The sequence below is a fragment of the Lissotriton helveticus genome, chromosome 11, assembly GCF_964261635.1.
Source record: "Lissotriton helveticus chromosome 11, aLisHel1.1, whole genome shotgun sequence".
Taxonomy (NCBI): Eukaryota; Metazoa; Chordata; class Amphibia; order Caudata; family Salamandridae; genus Lissotriton; species Lissotriton helveticus.
The window spans coordinates 163,968,399-163,988,961 of NC_136072.1; the positions used below are offsets into that span (position 1 = coordinate 163,968,399).

Sequence of the window (20,563 nt, forward strand, 5' to 3'; positions counted from 1 at the left end):
TGCAACCCAAAGATCCCTCAGCTCAGCCAAGCTCTCTCTTGCGACGGCACCACCCATCAAGAAGTCCAGAACAGGAGGATGCTACTTCTCCCTAATGGCGGCCAAGACATGGAACACCCTTCCTCTCCACCTCCGACAGACATCAACACTCTCCACTCTCTGCGCTTTACCAACCCGCTGGCTGATTGATTGATTGATTATTTATACAACTCTGAATTTCGAGTTACAAATTGTTTCATGTGATTCACAAGGCATTTTACAAGATGTCGTTTTTTTGCATACTGGCTTTCACTTAAAACAAAAAAATGGAGAGAAAATCTATTGATAACAAATGTTACACTATGTTGTGTCCCCACACTTCTTTCAATAAAATATACCTCACTTAGGGGGAGGCTTATCGTCCGCTACAGGAAAGGCCCTGAAATGCAACATAGAATATAAAATTTTCACCCTGAAAAATGACTCACTTTAATGTACGAGTTACTTAACTTTGGTAACGATGTATCTGGTAGAGACGATTCTAACTGCAGATTCCTTAAAGTAGAATTATCCCTAGGCGTGAGACTGGATCCATAAAAACATTTCTGCCACGGCACCCCTGCGTGCCAGGGGGACGGCACCACGTGACTCTGCCCTGACGTTGTATGCGTTTGTGACATCAGCAAGGATACATAAGTCCCAAACCGGCGCGCCTACGTCAGTTTTCTTCAGAGTACTTTTCTGCGCCACAACGCGGAGCCATCACAAACGAGACTGTGAGAATACTGGAACAGTTTGAGAAAACCCAACTATACAGAAGGGAAAGAAATGAAAGGTGAGGGACAATACCATCCAGAATAGTGCCAGGCACTAAGGCACCAAGTCTTGGAATGAAAGAATAGAGCGCAGCTACTGCAAACAAGTCCGCAACCAACATAACAGCCTCCCTGGATGCAGAAAGCGTGTGAAATAGGGCACAGCAGACAAAGAAGACTGCAACCACCACCCGGAGGCAAGAAGGGGTTCAAAGCCAGAATGGAAGAGCAATGACAAGTCATCCCCCAACAACACCAGCAGTGGGGATCCGCTAAAAGAACCAAGGGTCAAGACCCAGCCAGGGGACCTCAACCCCAAGGACTGCAGGAGTCAGAAGTGCAAGCGCCACAAGGAAGCAGGGCACAAATGAACCAACCCTACATTGGAGACCAAATGCATGGGCACCGAAGAACCCAGGCATTCGTCACCCAATCACCAGAAAGAAGGAATGGAGCAACAACAACTACTAGGCGAGCATCCTCCTAGGGAGGGAGTAAGAAAAAGGCACTCTCAGAGGAACGCCGTCCTGAAGCAGGCGAGTGCAGAAGACCGAGAAGGGTCCTCGCAGAAACTGGGAGGAAGGACGGGTCGTGAAGGAATCTGTGGCTAGAATCGTCTCTACCAGATACATCTTTACCGAAAGTAAGTAACTCGTACATCTGATAGAGACTACTAGCCGCAGATTCCTTAACGTAGAATAGATACCCTAGCCATACCCAAAGGGGAGGAGGGTCTGCGAGAACACCTCTCCAGCTCAGACGAGCACAAGGCCCCCAGCAGGGGACCAGGCACGAGGACAGGGAAAAATAGCCCTGTCCACCGCAACAGGGGATGAGTCACAGGCCCTAGGCTGAAGAGAACCTCAGCATTGTGGAGGAACACCTGCCCCACAGGGGATGTGCTAAGAAGATAAAAAGGCAACCCAGTCTTCACCAACAGGAGAAGCAAGGGTAATACAAAGATGGCCAAAACACCTCAACCCAGTCAAAGTACCAGGGACCTCCACCGGAAGCCCCAAGGTACCGACAATGCAGAGGAAGAATAGCCACCTACAGACTCCAAGGAGAAGAGGCAGAAGCACGGCAAAGCCCTCCACCGGGAACCAAACTCCGTGACGAGGGCAGCCGAGCCCATCACAGCCTGAAGACAAGAAAGAATGGCGCCTCGGCAATAAGGCAGGCGGAAGAATAAGAATGTAATCTCACAATGGCCCCGTAGGACAGAAGCAGGAGCGCCAGGGTCCACGCCAAGGCCTCCGGCCACAGAACAGAAGAGCAGGTGGGGGCAACCAGCCGCTGACAACGCTACGAAACTAAACGCATGACCACGTGGGGCTCAGAACAAGGGCAAGGCCCGTAAACCGTCCTGAATGCCACTTAAAGGGGACCACCCCGGACAGAACCGATCCACGAAGCAGTGTGATCAGCTAGAAGAGAAGAGGAGAAACAAGTACGACGGACCAGACCGTCAACACAGGAAACGGCAGGCACGGGCAAAACACCGCAGCACAACGCCGTAGACAGCCAAGCCATGCCCCCGTAAGGGCCAAAGACCGCACCATCGTAATTCAAGCACACCAGGAAGGGCGACAAACCCTCAAGGAGGAGTCCACACCCTCCCCACGTAAGACAGGGCTAGACAATAGCTACATATACCCCGCATAGGGTAGGACACGTCCCAAGAAAGCATGGGAACACTCTTAGGGAAAAAACAATCCTGCATCAGAGGACAAAATCATAGACCTGCGGCAGAAACCACAGAAGGCTTAGTAATCAGCCAGGAAGCATAGGCGTACCAATAAAGGGGGTTGGACCAGCAGCCAACTTAAGAGCGGGGCCAACCAAGGACCCCGAGGGCACAGTAACCCTCACAGAAAGTGTAACAGCCACTCCAAAAACCAAATACCACGAGCAAGTGGGATGACGCCCCCCACCAAGACCCGGAGGATCAGCAAACCAATTTACTGAGGAGGACGGAGCCCCGCAAGAAGACGCTGAACGGCAGAGTCTGCATGAGTATTAAACAGCAGGGCCCGTCAAAAGGGAGGTCGACCAGACGCTCTCTAATATTTTTAGTAAAAACAGCATCGCATAGCCAAGCATGGCGACGGAGAGCCACAGAAGTGGCCATTGCACGGCCAATAGCATTGGCAACATGAAGCAGCACGAAGAATAAACGCAGCTAACTCTCTACCATCCAACACATGGGCGCGCAGATCAGCACGGGCACCCTCATGAGAAACATGAGAAAGAAGGGACTCCACAGAATCCCACACGTTAGAAGTAGCCCTGGTCAGCACACACAAAGTATTAAGCGCCCTCAAGGCAGCACTGGAAGAAGCGAAGACATTACGTGCCCATGAATCTAACCACGGGACCTCCCGAGATGGAGGGAACACCACCACAGGCAAACACGGAAAGGTATTTCGCAGTAGAGCGCCTTGAGTAGAAGAGTGGAAAGAAAGGCAGACCGGGTCGTGCGGAGCAGGACGATGGCAGTGCAGTAGTGCCTGAGGCACTGGATTGCCCGTGGCAGGGCGCCCCCATAAGAGAATTATGGAGTGACGCTTCAAAAGGAAGGAACCACTCCCGCCCACCAGAGCCCTGGTGGAGAATCTCCAAGAGGCTGTCTGTAGGAAACGGAGTGACAGGTTCACCCATCCTCAGAATACCAGCAGCCGTGGAAATAACCAGAACAAAGGCAACACTGGCCTCAGTAGGGCGCCGCTGAGGTGAAAGCAATTCCTCCGTGGGCGACGGTTTCAGACTAACCTGCCCATCCCCAAGTCCAGGGAGAAGCAGCCAGCCCCGGCATGGAGGAGGATCCACAGAGGAACGAGGGACCTGAGGGGCCTCAGAGGAAGGTGGAGAGGCCGGTGGAGAAGCCATACGCGAGCCACGGAAAGAAGGGTTTGAGGATTTTGGCCGTGGGGACGGCAAAGAGCCTTCCCTGGAAGATGCCGGTGAAAAGGCAACTACACAGCGCCTGTCTCCGGAGAGGAACACACCAACAGATGAAGGGACGTTAGGAGACAAATCCAGAAACCGGCGCCAGCCCGACTCCTGCCACCAAGTGCTCACCATGAGGGTGGGGCGGGGCGATGCCAGAAACGCGAGGGATCGGCGCAGAAACGGCACCGGCTGGGCCTCAGACAGAGCGGACGCCCGCGCCGAGGACATAAGGGGACTCGGGAAAGCACCCCAGGTCCCTGCCTCTACCCGTGACACCACAGAAGCCAGGGAGGAGGGCCCCTGGCGCTGAAGCGGTGCTGGATCGACCTCTGGTGAGGCAGCTGCCTGCTCAGAGGACCGAGGGGGACTCGGGGACAAGCCCGGAGTCCCGGCGATCACCTGCGACGCCACAGGGGGCCTCGTAGGGATTTGCAGCGAGGCAGGGACGCTAGGCGCCGAAGAGGGGAGCCTGATGCCTTATGTTAGGAAATTTGTAGTGCACTACGTATACCCTAGGGGGTCTTGGTGCTAGCTCAAGAAAGGTGAATAAGAAAGTTGTGCTAAAGAGTAAAACACCAGGTTTTTAAAACGTTTTCTGAACGCCTGTAGAGAAGGTGCTGCTCTTAAGTGTATTGCCATAAGATTCAATATTTGGTTGCTCCTGCAACGAAGCTGCTTCCACCCTATTTGGCTTTTTTAAATCTGAAGGTGGTAACTTTGTAGGATCCATTTGATCTCAAGTTTCTGATGGGATCATACCAAGAGATGGACTGCCTCAGAAAGTCTGGCCCTGGGGCATGCAGAGACATGAAAGTGATGCAGAGAGGCTTGATTTTGATATGGTTCTTGATTGTTAACCAGTGTAAATCTTCGATCGCTTTGGAGATTGGGTGGTAATTGAGAAGGTCAAGAAGTAATCTGGGGGCAGAGTTTTGTAATACCTGAAGCTTCTTGAGATATTGTGCCTCAAGGTTAATATAAAGTCTATTACAATAATCCATTTTAGAGGGGATACAACTGTTTTCCTGAATTAGTGGGAAGAAAATGTAATAAACAAAATAATCAAAACAGTAAACATGCCAGCCACTCAACTGTGTGAAATAACAAATATTTCTTTATGAATAAGATGAATAAATGTAAATGTAGCATTTAATAGTGAAGTATTGAACAGGTTAATTCACCGTTAACTCTAAATAGCTTCAATACTGAAAAAACACAGGCAAGAACTATGGCTTAACGAACTATGAGGTGACCGGCCTGAAATACACTTGAACCCGAAGGCATCGGATGGGTTATAAAGTGTTAACGTCCCTCTTAAAGCAGAAACTAAAGATTAATGGGAGACATCGCAACTGCGAATGCCAATGCAAAGATCTTTGTCGCTCAAACCCGGGTAACAACCAGACGTCTAGTGACACTTGGTCTTTCCTTGCCCTTGATCTAATGGAGATGACAGCTTAATCGAAAAAATCTTACCTTCAAGGATAACGTGTGTTTTTCTAAAACATGTTTAATAATTAATTTGGAAACCACTGAGCAGTGAAAAAACTATTTATGTTTGCAAAATCTAAAACACACTGCTGGAAACTATTATACGCCTGCAACAAATGCAAAACAAGTAGAGAAGGTAGAATTAGTAACACAGCTACACACACAGCACAATACACACTAATTAAGTAAACGTTGCACATGCTTATATAGGCGTGTACAATATGACAGTAAGAAAATCTATTGATTCCAACCTGTTGTGGCTGTGCGACGGCGAGGCGATATTCTCCCTGCTTGTCTCGGTTGAACACAAACTTCCAAAGGACCATGTCAAGGAGGACAGTCTGTGAGACAGTGCAGTGGGTGGGAAGAATTAAAAGGACTACTAATTCACTGCGAATACACATGCAAATTACTTGTAAATCTCAGAATTGTTATGTGAAAATTAAAGACAGCAATGCAGAACACAATTTGGGCAGCTTTAACAATTTGAATACAAGAAAGGAAATGCTTACATGAGGTGGTTATGTTGTATGTAATTGACGAAGTGCACACTAAACATATAACATTAACATTTGTATTCCTCATATGTAAACTATAATCAGCATACAGTTTCTTTACACCAACCCTTAATTTCACAATATATGTGAAAACTCCATCTCTTATAAAGTCAACTTTGCAAGAACAAATCAATCAAGTAATATTTACCCAAATATCTAATCTACTTGTAACAATTCAGCTATATCTACATTTCTTAACTATGGGGATTTACAAGGAGCCTGGTATCACCATAAAAATATGGTACAACATCTGTGTAATCTCTACAGACACAGAAAAGGGCTCTGCCTTTACGGGATCCCCATTAGTTAGGGTTGATTAGTATAATGTATGCAGCATTCTTACTAAATCAAAAAGTGTGCAATGCATTGTTTAGAATTTTGGGCAGCCTCCTCTCAATCCTAGATCTACATTTTATTTAAGCAAACAGCAGATGGAAACCTTGATCTCTCAAAGGTAATTGTCAAACATTTGGAGAGGTGAATTAAATATTGCCTGAAATATAGAGATTAGTAAGCAGAACAAGCTCCATGGTAATCTCAATTAGCAGCATACCTGCCCACATATAAGGCTACACAGAAAAGGCGTGGCACTGTGACAGCTAAGGAATTTGTTTTCTGGCCCGCAACATTGTGGGCCTACATTCATATAAGTTAATTTATTTTTCCTCTCATATTTTATACTAATACCTTTACATTTGTTGTAGGACTATGTCTCTCTGGGAAATAGACATATCTTCTCACCAAAAACAATGCGTCTCAATAGATATTTGATAAAATATATTTGTGGTACCAAGATTAGAATGAATTGGACACAGAACACCAATTTCTGGCATTAAAGAAAGTCTTTTTACAATCTCACTGGCAGCATTAATTTTCTTTCCTAATGTTTCCAAAGTGTTAAACAATTATTTGCTGACCATTTGCTATAGTATTTATTTAGTCATTCAAGATCATTAAGTCATTACCATTGAACAATACAATCTCATGCTTTATTGGATCAAATCAATGCTAAATATAATAATTGATTTTTAGGTTAGGCAAGATTAATAGTTTACCAAATCTGATAACATACCGCCACAATCTACATCAGAGGAAAGATATTTCAACAAAGATGAGTTAGCCAGAACCTTCCCTACACACCACTTAGGATGTCAGTCTTAAGAAAAAAGCTAATAAAATAGAATTCCTCATCACCAAAAAATGGAATTAGCTAAAAATACATGCTAAGATCTAATTGTACAAATCAAGTCTCAACAATGTAAATAAAGGCTAGAAGCATCTGGGTGCCACAGATTAAGAAATTAGCTGTATTCTAAACCAAACTCATATCTAAAACAAGATTTCCAACTTCCTGTAGATTATCCAGGTCAGACACCTAGATAAGTGTAGGGGTGTTGGGGTTAAATCTTTGTACCGTCGACTGTGGTATCTATTATCAGATTATGTTTAGGATATCAAGTGCATTTGCTTATGGAACTGCACATCGTCTGCAAACTTCACATCCAAAGAAGGGACATTAATAGTTCAGGAAGTTATTGCATTGTAACTATTGTTCCAATATGAGTCAAACACAATGATCATCAACTACTAAAAACAGGAATCTATACATACTGTAAAAGTATCCCAAAAATAGTAAAAAGTCGGAAAAAAGAATCGGAGGAAGTAGAATTTCCTCATCCTGCAGGGGAGGGCAACAATATTTGAGCAATACCCGAATATGTGATCTAGACCTGTGGCCTACCATAGCACAGTCTATTTTTTCTGAAACCATATCACACTAAACTTATAATTTAAAAACATCTGATTAGCACTCTCACATAACCAACCTTATGTAAGCACTCCAATTTAATAACTATTGATTTCATGATTTTTTGTAAAAACATCTGTTAATATATTTATGACTGCAATACATTTTAAGATTAGCAATGATGACATGAAACTGAAGTGAATGTTGTGGTTGTTCTTACGATAAACTAGATTATCATGAGTATTATTATTTTAAATGTTATACTTTGCATCCCAGCAATGGTCATTGAAACTTACTTTGTATTCTTTTGTTGCAAAGCATAACAATTATTTTCCTTCCACTGCAAACAAATATTTCCTAACAGGAATATCAAGTTTTCAATAAGAAAAACACATCTTTAGCAAACAAGCATTACAGAAAGTATGTTGGTTCTTGAGTTCTGAATACGCAGTGAAGGCTGAATTCAAACAATGGACAGTGGTAAGAGGGTGAAAGTCTGGAATTTAAAAACTTGATTACGACTGCATCTTGCGGAGGCACTTTCTTGTGACAGCCAAAATGAACTCACCTTCATATCATAAATGCATGTGAAAAAACTTGATACGTGCCAAAGGGAAACTGGCTGTCTTAATCATCAGGATTCTTTGGAGCAATGAGACTGACCTCAATGAAATACCAGGTTTTGACTAACACCTGATTTTACTTCTGGATCAACTAGACATGACAATAAAGTTTCAATATTTCGAATGATCAGCCTTCATTTGTATTCACTTAGAATATGGAAAATAGATGTTTTTGTCAGTATGCGGGGAAAATGCTTAAGTTCAGTGTAGTAATAAAGTTACTTTTCAGAACAATTGTTTCCTCCATTAAGGCTGATCTGTATGGGCATGGGGCCTAGTATAGTAAGTGCTATAGGATCAGCAGCAAAGGCAGGAAACATGTGACATTTTTGACCAGTCAATAACCGAACTACTAAGTCTGGCTGACCATAGACAGGTGGCTACAATCCCAACACTCATTCCTAGTAGAGGTCTCAGAAAACTGGAAACAATATCGTCTCTTGAAGCATAATAGCCTCTTGAACTTATGGAAAATCATTATTCAAGTGTCACTTAGAGCCACAGTTACATAAAAGGGAGGAGCAAAAAAGATAAAGGATCTCCCGTGGAGAAGAAATGAAATGTGTGTCTCAATGGTTAGGAACTTAGTCTTGCACAAGGTGCAAACCTTGTAGTCTGATACAAACACAAGCCCCTGCAAAAAGAAATGGCAGCACAGCAAAGAAGCCAGCTAACAAAATCCTGTCCAAGGAATGACAGATTCGACCCACCATTGCATGGTCAGAAGAAAAAACTGTAGAAGAAGTTTACACACAAAAAAATTAAAGGGCCCATTCTGTGAATGATTTCATAATAGAGCTCAGAACCCCAGCAGACATCATACAAAGCATCATCATCATAGAATGATTAATTTATCATACAAAGCATCATCCTAGAATGCTTAATGCATCATACAAGGCATCATCCTAGAATGCTTAATGTAGGTGATTGCAAGTGATGCAGGACTAGGCAAATGGAATAACAAAATTACTTACCTGTAAATATTGTGATCTAGCCATGGTGTCCTTCACAGATTTGCATGCTTGAATCAGTCCCTGTTGTCGAAGTGTGAGTCCAACTGTAACTTTGCTATAGCTGTATAAGACACTGGCTGCCTGAAAAAACTTAAAACTGTGTGACTTTAGCAGCACATCAACCTCGCTAGAAAAGACCTGAACTTTAGCCAATAAAGTTAGACTCACCATTCTCACAAGCCATCTCACCTCAAATTTCTGCATTACAAATAGCAATATATTGATCTGGATGAGCCTATATGTGGGGAGGAGGATGGGCTATGAAAGATACAAAAGCCTGAAAACTATGAATGCAATGTTCTTTCTGCTGCATCTGGAGAGCTCTGGCAGAAAGTTGAGAATAACTGGCTCATTAAAGTGTAAGTACTTAGGAGATTTAGGATTGAATTGAGGATAGGTACGCAACATGACATTGTCCTTGGTGAATTGGTGGCAATTCTTTTTTATTGTGAAAGCTTTTATTTCACAGACTCTCCTTGAGGAGGCAATAGTCAGCAACAGAACAGTTTTACATGGTAGATATCCAATTTGAAATCAGTAAATCGGCCTGAAGTGGACTTCATTACTTGAGCTATAGCGTATTTAGCTCCCATTCAGTTGGCCGTTTTTATAGACAGAAAGAAAATACAAAGGAGGCCATTTAGAAATTCTTGAATGACTCTTTATGACCACAACATGGTTCAACATGGGGGTAGTCTTATCTTGATTTAACAGCAGGGTGAGCATTGACTGAGGCATGCTTTAGCTCCAAGCGGATGAGTTCCAAGACACAAGGTAAAGTCTGGCATAGCTGAAGGGAGAGTGGGTGAAGGCCATTTGAGGAACACCATTTACAGGACCTCTTACACTTAACTGAGTGGGTCTTATTTGTAGAGGTTGCTCTGAGTTGCCCCAATAATTTTCTACATTCATCAGGAATTTTCTAAATAAAGGAAGTCCTTAACCAAAGGAGCTAGGCAGAGAACTTCAGAGATCCATGGGTGTGATGTAGGATGTGCCCCTGGCACCTGGATGGAAGATTTGGCCAGCAGGTTTGGTGGTTGTTCCACTAGTACTAGTGGGCCGGTGAACCAATATTGTCTCTACCATCTTGGCTCAATTAAAGTAGTTTTAAATGGTTCTCACTTCAGTCTGGTAAATACTCTAGAAATTGGGAGAAGAGTAGGAACTGCATTCTACCAAAGAGCCTGCTTGTGGTTTCCTGCTGACATAGAACTGGCATTTTTGTTGTCTTAAGTTGCAAAGAGGTCGATTTATGATTTCTCGAAAGTTACTCTGCTCTTATGAAACTGTGATGTTCCAGGACCCAATCCCAAAGTAGTCATGCTTATGCTGAGAGATGGGATTTCGTGCCTTGCTGGTTGATATAAAACATTGCAAAATGTCAAAAAGGCTATATATATAGCCCTTTGAACTCCTACCTTCAGAATGAAGAAGAATCTGAAGGAGAGCAAATGTCTGCTGCACTTTCTTACTATGCCTTTAAAAGTATTACATTCCACATCTTGCACCAAAAGAAAAGGTCAGAAATTAATGACATGTCAAGAAGAGAAATAATTGCCTACTTCCTTTACCAAAATGTGGTTTGCAAATCTCTTTCAACAAATTCCAGTTGGAATGCATTACTAAGTAGTGGAAAAGTCTTTTTCAAAGATTTTTCTTTACCAATTCCGGTAATCCACAACTTTTTAGAAGCCTTGGAGAAAGTTTGTGCTACTGTGAGAAGACCTTCTACTCTTTTAAAACGTAATGTTGCCCTGTCCAAATAAATATTTTAATGAATGAATTAATTAATTAATTAATGAATTCACCATTCAACATTAGATCGGAGGGGCGGATGCTTGAGATCTAGACTCTATTCCATCACTGACCTTGCACAATATTTCATAATACTAAGTCCTCTTCAAGCACTCAACCTTCTTTCTAGCCAAATTAAATTTCAGAGTTCCATATCAATCAGATAATTTCTCTGTTTGTCTCAATTAAAGGCTCACTTCCTCAGAAGAGAAATTTCTTCCCACTTAAGATGTGAAAAAAGGCCTCAGACGTATGACAAAAATGTAGTCTTCTAGACGCAAAGACTGAACATCGTTTTAAAAAGATATCCTTAAAATCACTGGCTTTTTTGTTAAAAAATAGTCACAAATCTATTTAGGTTTGTTTACTAAAGTAACATAATATAGCGGTATTGACATTCAGACGGAGTGCCTGTGTGATATATTTAATGTAAGACGGATTGCAAACTGCACAATTTTCAAAATGTTGATGAAATGCATAACCTTTTCTCGAATCTGGAAATGTCCACCATGGGCCTTTTTTCACTGAAATGTAGGAGATGGGTTGTTTAGAAAACTGTAACATCACCAGCAAATGTGACAAGGTTATATTCTTAACTGAAATAGTGTAAGGTCTGAGACAAAATTCATATTTGCTATTAACTTGTTTCCCTCAGAGTGAAAGAGCCCTTAAAAGGATACAAAACTGAAACTAAGAAGGTAAAGGACAATTCATTGATGAAGCATGTATGAAAAGGATGGATGAGAACCTAAATGATTTTTCCCCTCTTAAAAAAAGTCGCAGTTTTTATGTGGCTACAACCAATGTGACCCTCTGAAAAGGAACCAATGTTCTTTGGGATTTTTTTCTGAAGTTCAATAGATTATCTGTTATGAAATCGACGTCCAATTCATGCTCTTTTAAATGACTAAAAATAACACAAGGAGAATGACCTTCCCTTCTATATAAGAGGTACCATGTGAATTAGCACATAATCCTTCATCGATCATCGGCGAGGCACAAGGTGTTCCAGGAGAAGGCTAATCCACATGCCCGTGCGCGGCTGCCGGTAGAGGCGGCCGCTAAGTAAGAGCCCGGGGGGGGGGGTCTGACAGGAAGTCGGACTAGGTCTGACTGGCCTACGGCCTCTTTCCGCGCTCCGGTCCGCTCAAAACACAGCCTCCTTTAAAAAAAGAAATAACGTCACTTCCACTACTTGTTCCTGGAGAGAATTTTTTGGTGATGAAGGGTTTTGGTTTTCTGCCTGCTACAGCTCTTGTGAGGTGCAATATACCAAAGGCATGAATGCATACTGTTGTTGGAAAGATGAAAAAGTTGTAGCAGTGTCTTGGCAATGCATCAGTAGCATTTTGATCCATCCCAACAGAGAAAAAATGATTGTAACTAAAATCATTTTGCTGCACTTTAGACTGAATTTCAAATTCAAGGTCATGCATCTCTATACAAGACTTGACTTCTAATATTAGCTCCAGCCATGTGTTTCCTTGCCGCATTATGATTCAATATAATGTCAACATTTTTGGTTTGACAACTTCAGGCTCTGTTAAATAATTATGTCAGTCGACGCTTTGGACTCAAGATAAGCTATATAAGAGCTTACACAATGACCCCAGGCACCATTTGCATCAGTCAGAGAAGAACTCCGCTTGGACATTCTTGTCTGAATGCCTTCTCCTAAGTTCAATAATTGTGAGTCATTTTCAATACAGTACAGATTCAATAGTTTCTGTGACCCCGCCCCCTTCCAAAACAAATTAGCATTTCGATTTATTAGGACGATTCTAGCCTTTTGAATTTTGACTGGTTCAGTTCTTTATGAAGAGCCAGAACCTCAATGTACCCCTTCGATTTCAAAACCTTCACTTTTGTTAGTGGTGTCCGCTGGCTCCTCAGACTTTCTTGACCTCTTGTGAGGTCAGAATGCATGGAAATACAATTAATTGATTGTACCTTTTCAGTAAGAGTAAGACTGGGATTTTACTTTATTTAGTCAATGCACTAATGCATTAGTCATTTTTATACATTGTAAGATTTAGAACGTTTGAAACATTTGATTGTAACCGTTGGAATATAAACACACACAACACATTGGCTACTTCTAGTCTGGCGTTATACTATTACAAGTAAAGAGGAGAGTTTTCCTTTATGTTACAGGCATATAAATTCAGACACTTATTTTTTAAGAGGTTGTTTTTTCTATTATAGAACATTTACAAATAGGTCAGTATGCATACTTAAAATCTATGTAACGTGTGGTTCTAGATATAAGAAAGGCTAAATGTGTTCAGTCCCACTACTTGTCTGATAGTACTCTTTGATCCTTTCCATTAGTGTCGTCACATAAGGAATAGCTGGAAAGCGCTCCTGATGACCACAACCTTTAGAGCAAGAAAGGGGGTTGGTCCAATCTGCACTACCAGAGTAGGAACATGCTACAGCACTGTTCAAAGTCTGTAGATGTTCACTTATTCTCAACCTGTGTGTACCTTGACACTTAGTGGCGAACATGGAAATTGTCTCTCAAGCGTAATTATAAACAAACCTACTGCAGCTGGCACCACAAATGCACATGGCATACCACGGTCACACATGTGGGTACAAATCACTACCCGTTCCTTGTTAGTAAGTGACTGACTGATGTGCTGGGTTTCACCACTGGCAGATATACAAGTGTAAAGATTACAGCCTCTGGGCTGGGGTAGCAAGGTGATCATATAAAATTACTTTATCACAACCATGCTTGTAGAAAAGACTGAGGACAGGTGCAGGAAAACAGGAAGTGTTTAGCAGACAATGTCTTAAGCAAATATAAATATAAGACCGCTTGGCCAAATTGTAATTTGCTTCTTGAGGAAGCACTCCATGTGTTGCGTTTCCAGAATGCGTGTAGGCTAGGCCAACTAGCTGCGCATCCCCTTTGGTTTTGCTTTGTTCGCCCTAAGTTGGCAAGGTATGCCCAGACGTGGGTCCCTTGCTCACTTTGCTACTGGATTCAAGCTAGCCTGGCTGATGACGGCTGATTAGCCAGAAACCGGTCCCAGGATCATTGTTTCTGGTCCAGGGAAGACATGGCTTGGCAGTTCGGGCTGGACTGTTCCCATGAGGTACAGTGTCAGACTGATTTGCATATGGCCATGTCTGAACTGGAGTGGCGGAGTGAGCTAAAGAACGATGATGGATTAAACACAGATCAGTTGACTGGGGGTGAGTGCTTGCAATGTTCAACACTCAGTCCATCATCCCCTTTGGATTTGCTTTGTTCGCCCGAAGTTGGCAGGGTATGCCCAGATGTGGGTCTCTTGCTCACTTTGCCACTGGATTCAAGCTAGCCTGGCTGATGACGGCTGATTAGCCAGAAACCGGTCCCAGGATGCTTATTTCCGGTCCAGGGAAGACATGGCTTGGCAGTTCGGGCTAGACTCTTCCCATGAGGCACAGGGTCAGACTGATTTGCATATGGCCATGTCTGAACTGGGGTGGCGGAGTGAGCTAAAGAATGATGATGGATTAAACCCAGATAAGTTGACTGGGGGTGAGTGCTTGCAATGTTTAACACTCCGTCCATCATCCCCTTTGATGCCTGAAAGATTAAAAAAAAAAAAAAAAAAAAAAAAAAAAAAAAAACCCAGATAACTGCCTAAATAACAATACTTTCAACAACAACCAATAATAACTATATATTATTGAGTGTAGTGTACTTTAACATTTTTAATGTATATTTAAATAACTATTGTAAAAATGTTTTTTTTAATACAAACACACACAAATGGGTTTTGCTGAAGTTTTTCAAAACATTTTTAGCAAATCCTCATACTCTTGCATCCTAAGCCCCTTGCTAAAACATCAATAATGCTACAATAAAGATAAACTTCCCACTTCTCAGACCCAGTTGTATTCCACTTGCAAGCCTTTACAAAAAAACACTACATACCACTGCTGACAAATTCATTTTCTCACCTCTACTAAACTGGACACCATAGCATTGACAATAATAAGGAGAAGCATTCTTATCCGCCATTGAAATGGAAGGCACACAATCTGTAGGAAAAAAAAGATAAAAACACATGTCAAAGTTCAATCAAAACACACTGGTGTGAACAACGCAGTTTCCAAAGGTGTTCTTTTAAACTCTTGGTTGAGAAGAACTCTATTTGTGTTTAATTGACATATGAGGTACTGGATGTCGAGCATGCAGAATGGTTTCCGGTGTCATCTGCAACCCAACAGACGGTGCGGTTTATCCTGTATAATAATTAAATCAATGGTCCCAGGTAAACATTAATAGCATGAGGGGATGGGGTTGGCAGCAGGAAAGACACAGCATGTCTTTTCCTTCCAGTACAAAATGGATGAGAAGAATATTTAGCTATATTTGTAGTTGGCATGATTCAAGAGGTCTCGCCAGTAGGGGTTATTAGGGTATAATCAGTTAGCTAAAGTTGTACCCAGGAGTGCAAACCCTTCAGTAAATGACCTTGCTGAGCCTTGTTAAGTGTGCATGTAATGGATGGCTTGTGAGACACACATCCGTTTGACCAGTATAAACTGGGGGAGTACATGCTATAATGTTAGTACTTTAGAGACGGTAAAGTTAATATACTGTAGAATCATACTGGATGGGAGGAGTGTAACTGGGATGTTAATAATACAACTGGAGATGTTGCACTGTTTGTTAACTTACAATTGTTAAAGCCGACCATTTACTCACTCACAACAGATCAAATGAAGGGAGTCAAATTGGCCAAAGTATTACAGTTCTGAGAGCGTTCTGAATCAATGGATTATTTCTGCTTGAAACGTACACCTTCTACTACAAAAATATTTGTACCATCTTTAAATAAAGTCTATTGTCAAACTTGATATGGTTTCTAAATTGGACAGCATGTTTATGGAAGTTTATTAGTGATTTGTTCATGTTCACTTCTGGATTAAACCAAGTGGTTGGTGGTTTTGTTGTAGAGCTTGAAAATTAGATACACCCAAATACAGAACTTTTATATGATTTAATTTACTTGTGTGCTCTACGTGAAAGTGATTGTTCTCAAGTATGTAGGTATTGTTCAGGATACTGTTTAAAGTAAGCTTTATTTTAGAATGATTTATAATGTTAACACAAACATTTTGGACAAGTCACCTCTGCTTTCAAAGCTTCCAATAACAATGGTGTTTCTCTTTGTACAGATAAGATGTGTGACTGGAAACTGCTCCTTTAAAGAAACCATCACATTTAAATCCCACCTACAGTATCCTATTACACGCAAATATTCAAACAAAGTGGCACACAATGTGGACCTAAAACCAATCATATGTATGAGGAAAACAGTTCTAATAAATTTCGCTGGTTCATTTTTCTTGATCATACTCCGGTTTATTCACACAATTACATTGATTTTTTTCAAATTATTTGCATTCCTTGAAATCATTTTAAAACCAGGATATTAAATACAAACACACCTGTCACAACCTAAGGATAGCAACTTCTGGGTTCTACACCAGGCATCACTGATTCTACTTTCTGCACCTGTAACAAAGTGGACAAGATCACCCTACTAAAAGAATAAATGAATGCCCTAGAATAACCGGCCGAGACACATGGCTGAATCTAGTTGATCGCCTACAAGCAAAGCCAACTAATCAGATAATGTCAGTGAGAATGCCCAAGGGCTCATCTTAATTTATCATTAGTCTTCAACATATCTATGTCCTTGGACCCACCAAATCGATATGTACAGACTAGACTTTCAGGTGAATATGAACATCTTTGCAGGAACCATGAAGCAAGACTTAAACCAGCATCATAGACTGTTTTTACCATATGATTCAATGGTGAGAGGAATCTTCCTCTGTCTCTATCGCACCAAGACTAAAATTCAACAACTCAATGAAAAAGAGAGGGACACAATTGTATTCAATGGACTGTAGATCTCAGATCTTCTCCAAAACCCGCCCACAATATGAGGGACATTGTCCTAAAATTTATTTTGGACTTATCATTCTTGCTAAAGTTAATTCTGTGGAAAGGAAGCCAACTTCCATTGTTTCACAAGGTCTTATCAGGGTTTCGGGCTGCTCACAGCACAGAAATCAGTCCTGGTTGAGGTGTCGGAGGCCATCCGTGAGTGTTTATACGCCGGCGGGAGAGCAGCATTCATTTTGCTGGACCTCTCGGCGGCGTTCGACACGGTCCAGCATTCTCTTCTAGTGAGACTGGCCGGGATTGGTGTGTCAGGTGCTGTTTGGGGTTGGCTCAGATCCCTCCTGGAGGGGCAGGTAGAGTAGATTTGGCTTCCACTGTCGTCCTCTTCCCCGCAGTAAGTGACAACTGGAGTCCCCCAGGGATCTTCCGTTAGCCCCCTTCTTTTTAATATGTATGCTACTCCTCTGATATATCTGGCGGTGGGGCTGGGGGCCAAGGTGATGGCCTATTTTGGCAACACCCAGCAGCTTTTCGCCTGGGAAAAAAAACGGACTCTGTTCTATCGGTCCAACTGTGTTTATCTTCTAGCTTTAAATGGTTGGCAGATGCACAGCTCAAGTGCAATGAAGAGAAACCTGTGATTCTTTTATTTGGGAAATTCCCTTTTAACTTACGAGAGCAGCTTTGGCCTCCTGAGTTCCTCTTGCCCACCTCCACAGGGCAGTCTGTTAACAATCTGGGGGAGTTGCTAGATGAGTCTCTCCTTTTCGACACACTTGAAGAGGTTGGCTGGTTGCTGTTTCGGCTTTCTGAAAACCCTTAGAAATATTTTTCCTCTCCTTCTCCAGGTGGCGAGGAAAACGGTTACTTGTGCACTGATTTTGTCACGGCTGGACTATGCCAATGCCCTCTATGCTGGTATTCCGGGCTACCTGCTGAAGAAGCTCCAGGTGGTCAAAAATAAGTCAGCTAGACTTTTACTGGGCATTTCGGCTAGGAACAGCATTCTCCATCAGTTGCAATCACTTCATTGGCTCCCTGTGATGGATAGAGTTAAATTTAAATCATTGGTTCTGGTCCATCGTGCTCTCCATGGTTGTGGTCCTCTATATTTGCAGAAGCGTTTTTCCTTTTATGTTCCTGCATGACCCCTGCGGTCTATGTCTTTGCGCTTCGCTCAGGTTCCTCGCTTTACGTACCAGGGGTTAGGGGGCAGCTTTGAAGGCTGCGGCTGCTTGGAATGCCCTCCCTCTTGCCCTGAATAATATTCAGGATCCAGTGGCTTTCAAGGGGAAACTGAAAACACATTTCTTCGCTTAAATTTCATTTTCCATACTCCGCTAGGCATCACGCCGGGACACTCATGAGTATCTGTGCGCGTTACAAATTCATGTAACATAACAATCCAACAAACAGAACACACAAAAGACCTACACTGGACATGAAAAGGATGAAATAACAAGTTGGAATACACAGACAAAGCACAAGTTACTTACTTGTGTAACAATATATCTGTAAGAGAGATTAGTTAGTGATAGATTCCTTACCTTAGAATATCCCCAGGGGTCAGACTTGATCCGGAAAGTTTTGTTTTTTCCCCGTCAGCAGTACCCCTGCGCGTTGGTAGGCGTATGGCTCCGTGAACTTCCCTGGCGTCGTAGTCGCCGAGATGACGTCGCTGGAGCTACTTAGACGCGCCCACTCGCACTGACGTCAGTTCTGTACACAACTTTCCACGCCAGGAACGCAGAGCCATGCAAGATACTGACCACTGGTGCATTGAAACTAGGGTCTAAAAGGGATGACCGTAACCCTAGAAATCAGTTCACAGAACCGGGAGGTCGGGTGGTGCGGTAAGGAATCTATCACTAACTAATGTCTCTTACAGATATATCGTTACAAAAGTAACTTGTGCATCTGAAAGAGACACGTTAGTGATAGATTCCTTACCTTAGAATAGATAAACAAGCAATACCAACCCCGGTGGTGGGTCTGCGAACAAAGATCACACCAGAAAGTCACGGTGAACAGAACAGCCATAGCAGCCGTCTCCCCGGACTTGACCGTCAAGGCAATGATGCTTGGTAAAAGTGTGCAGCGAAGCCCATGTGGCTGCCTGACAGATGTCTTGCAGGGGACACTACGTCCCAATGCATTAGTGGCTGCTGTCGCCCTGGTAGAATGGGCGCGCAACTCCACAGGAGTTTCCTTTTTAGCCAGAGAATAGCAGACCTTAATACACAAGACGACCCAGCGGGAGATAGTTCTCTTGTGCACAGCCTGGCCTTTCTTGGTGCCTACGTAGCCAACAAAGAGCTGGTCATCCACCCGGAACTGTTGGGTGTGATTCAGGTCAAATGAAAGCACACGTTTTGGGTCCAAACGGTGGAGCCTCTCTTCCTCTCTGGAAGGGTGCAGAGGCGGAAAGAACGCGGGCAAGGTGATAGTTTGCCCAATGTGAAAAGCAGGGACCAGTTTTGGCAAGAAGGAAGGATGAGTGCAAAGGACAACCTTGTCCGGATGGACTGACAGAAAAGGAGGCTTACAAGAAAGAGCCTGGAGCTCACTCACATGCCTAGCGGAGGTGATGGCAACCAGGAAAGCAGTCTTCAAAGTTAAGAAATGAAGAGGACAGTTGTGAAGCGGCTTAAAAGGAGCACACATCAAAAAGTTAAGTACCAGATTCTAGTCCCACTGCGGCATCACAAACGGAATAGGAGGGAAAAGGTGAGTAATGCCTTTGAGAAATCTATTAACAACAGGGGACTTAAAAAGATAGGGCTGATCAGGGAGCCTGAGAAAGGCAGAGATTGCAGAAAGGTAGCCCTTAATAGTGCCCTGTGCAGATCCCTGCCGGGCCAGAGAAAGAAGAAACAAAAGGACCTCTGAAAGAGGGACTGAAGGGGGGTCCAAAGCCTTTGCTGTGCACTATGCCACAAATGTGTTCCACCAGCAGGCTTATACCGGATTTAGTGGAGGGACGCCTGGCTGCCAGTATGACATCACAGACTTCAAGATGCAAGTCAAACGGAATCAACTGTCGCAGCTCAATCTCCAAGCATGTAGGTGGAGGCTGGACAGTTTCGGGTGGAGGACCGTCCCCTGCAGCTGCGACAGAAGATCCTCCCAAAGAGGCAGTCGGATGGGGGGATCCGTGCTCATAATGAGTAGCTCGTGATACCAAACTCTTCGAGCCCAGTGCGGGACCACAATAATGACTTGGGCCCAGTCGCGCTGGATCCTCTTCAGCACTCTGGGTAGAAGTGATATAGGCGGAAAGGCGTATAATAGACCGCAGCTCCACTCGAGATGAAAAGCGTCGCCGAGCGAGTGCCGCCTTGGAAATTCCAACGTGGAGAACCGCTGACATTGCGCGTTCTCTTCGGTGGCAAATAGATCTAACCAAGGCTCTCCCCACTGTTGAAAGAGACCTTGCATCCCCTCGGTGTGAAGACGCCATTCGTGATCTATCATGCACCAGCACTGAGTTAGTCCGCCCTGGCGTTCAAAGAACCTGCCAGGTGTTGAACCGTTAAGGAAATGCCTTGACGTTCCAGCCATGTCCAGAGGTGCAGAGCCTCCTGACATAGGGTCCACGACCCCACCCGGCCTTGTTTGTTGCAATACCACATGGCGGTGGTGTTGTCTGTGAACACCTGCACCACCTTCCCC

General features: G+C 43.3%; 1 protein-coding gene across 9 annotated transcripts in view; it reads right to left on the reverse strand.

Moving 5' to 3' along the window:
• ATP13A3 (ATPase 13A3) overlaps window positions 1-20,563 on the reverse strand; it is a 430,700-nt gene that overhangs the window by 79,656 nt on the left and 330,481 nt on the right. For 5 of the 9 annotated variants that reach the window (XM_078666244.1, XM_078666245.1, XM_078666247.1 and 2 more), the window contains 2 exons: window positions 14,932-15,012; window positions 5,489-5,578 (listed from right to left, as the gene is read on the reverse strand). In XM_078666244.1, the coding sequence (XP_078522370.1) occupies window positions 5,489-5,578; window positions 14,932-15,012 (171 nt within the window). The remainder of the gene's footprint in view (window positions 1-5,488; window positions 5,579-14,931; window positions 15,013-20,563) is intronic. The other 4 variants (XM_078666249.1, XM_078666250.1, XM_078666251.1 and 1 more) reach the window with 1 other exon arrangement.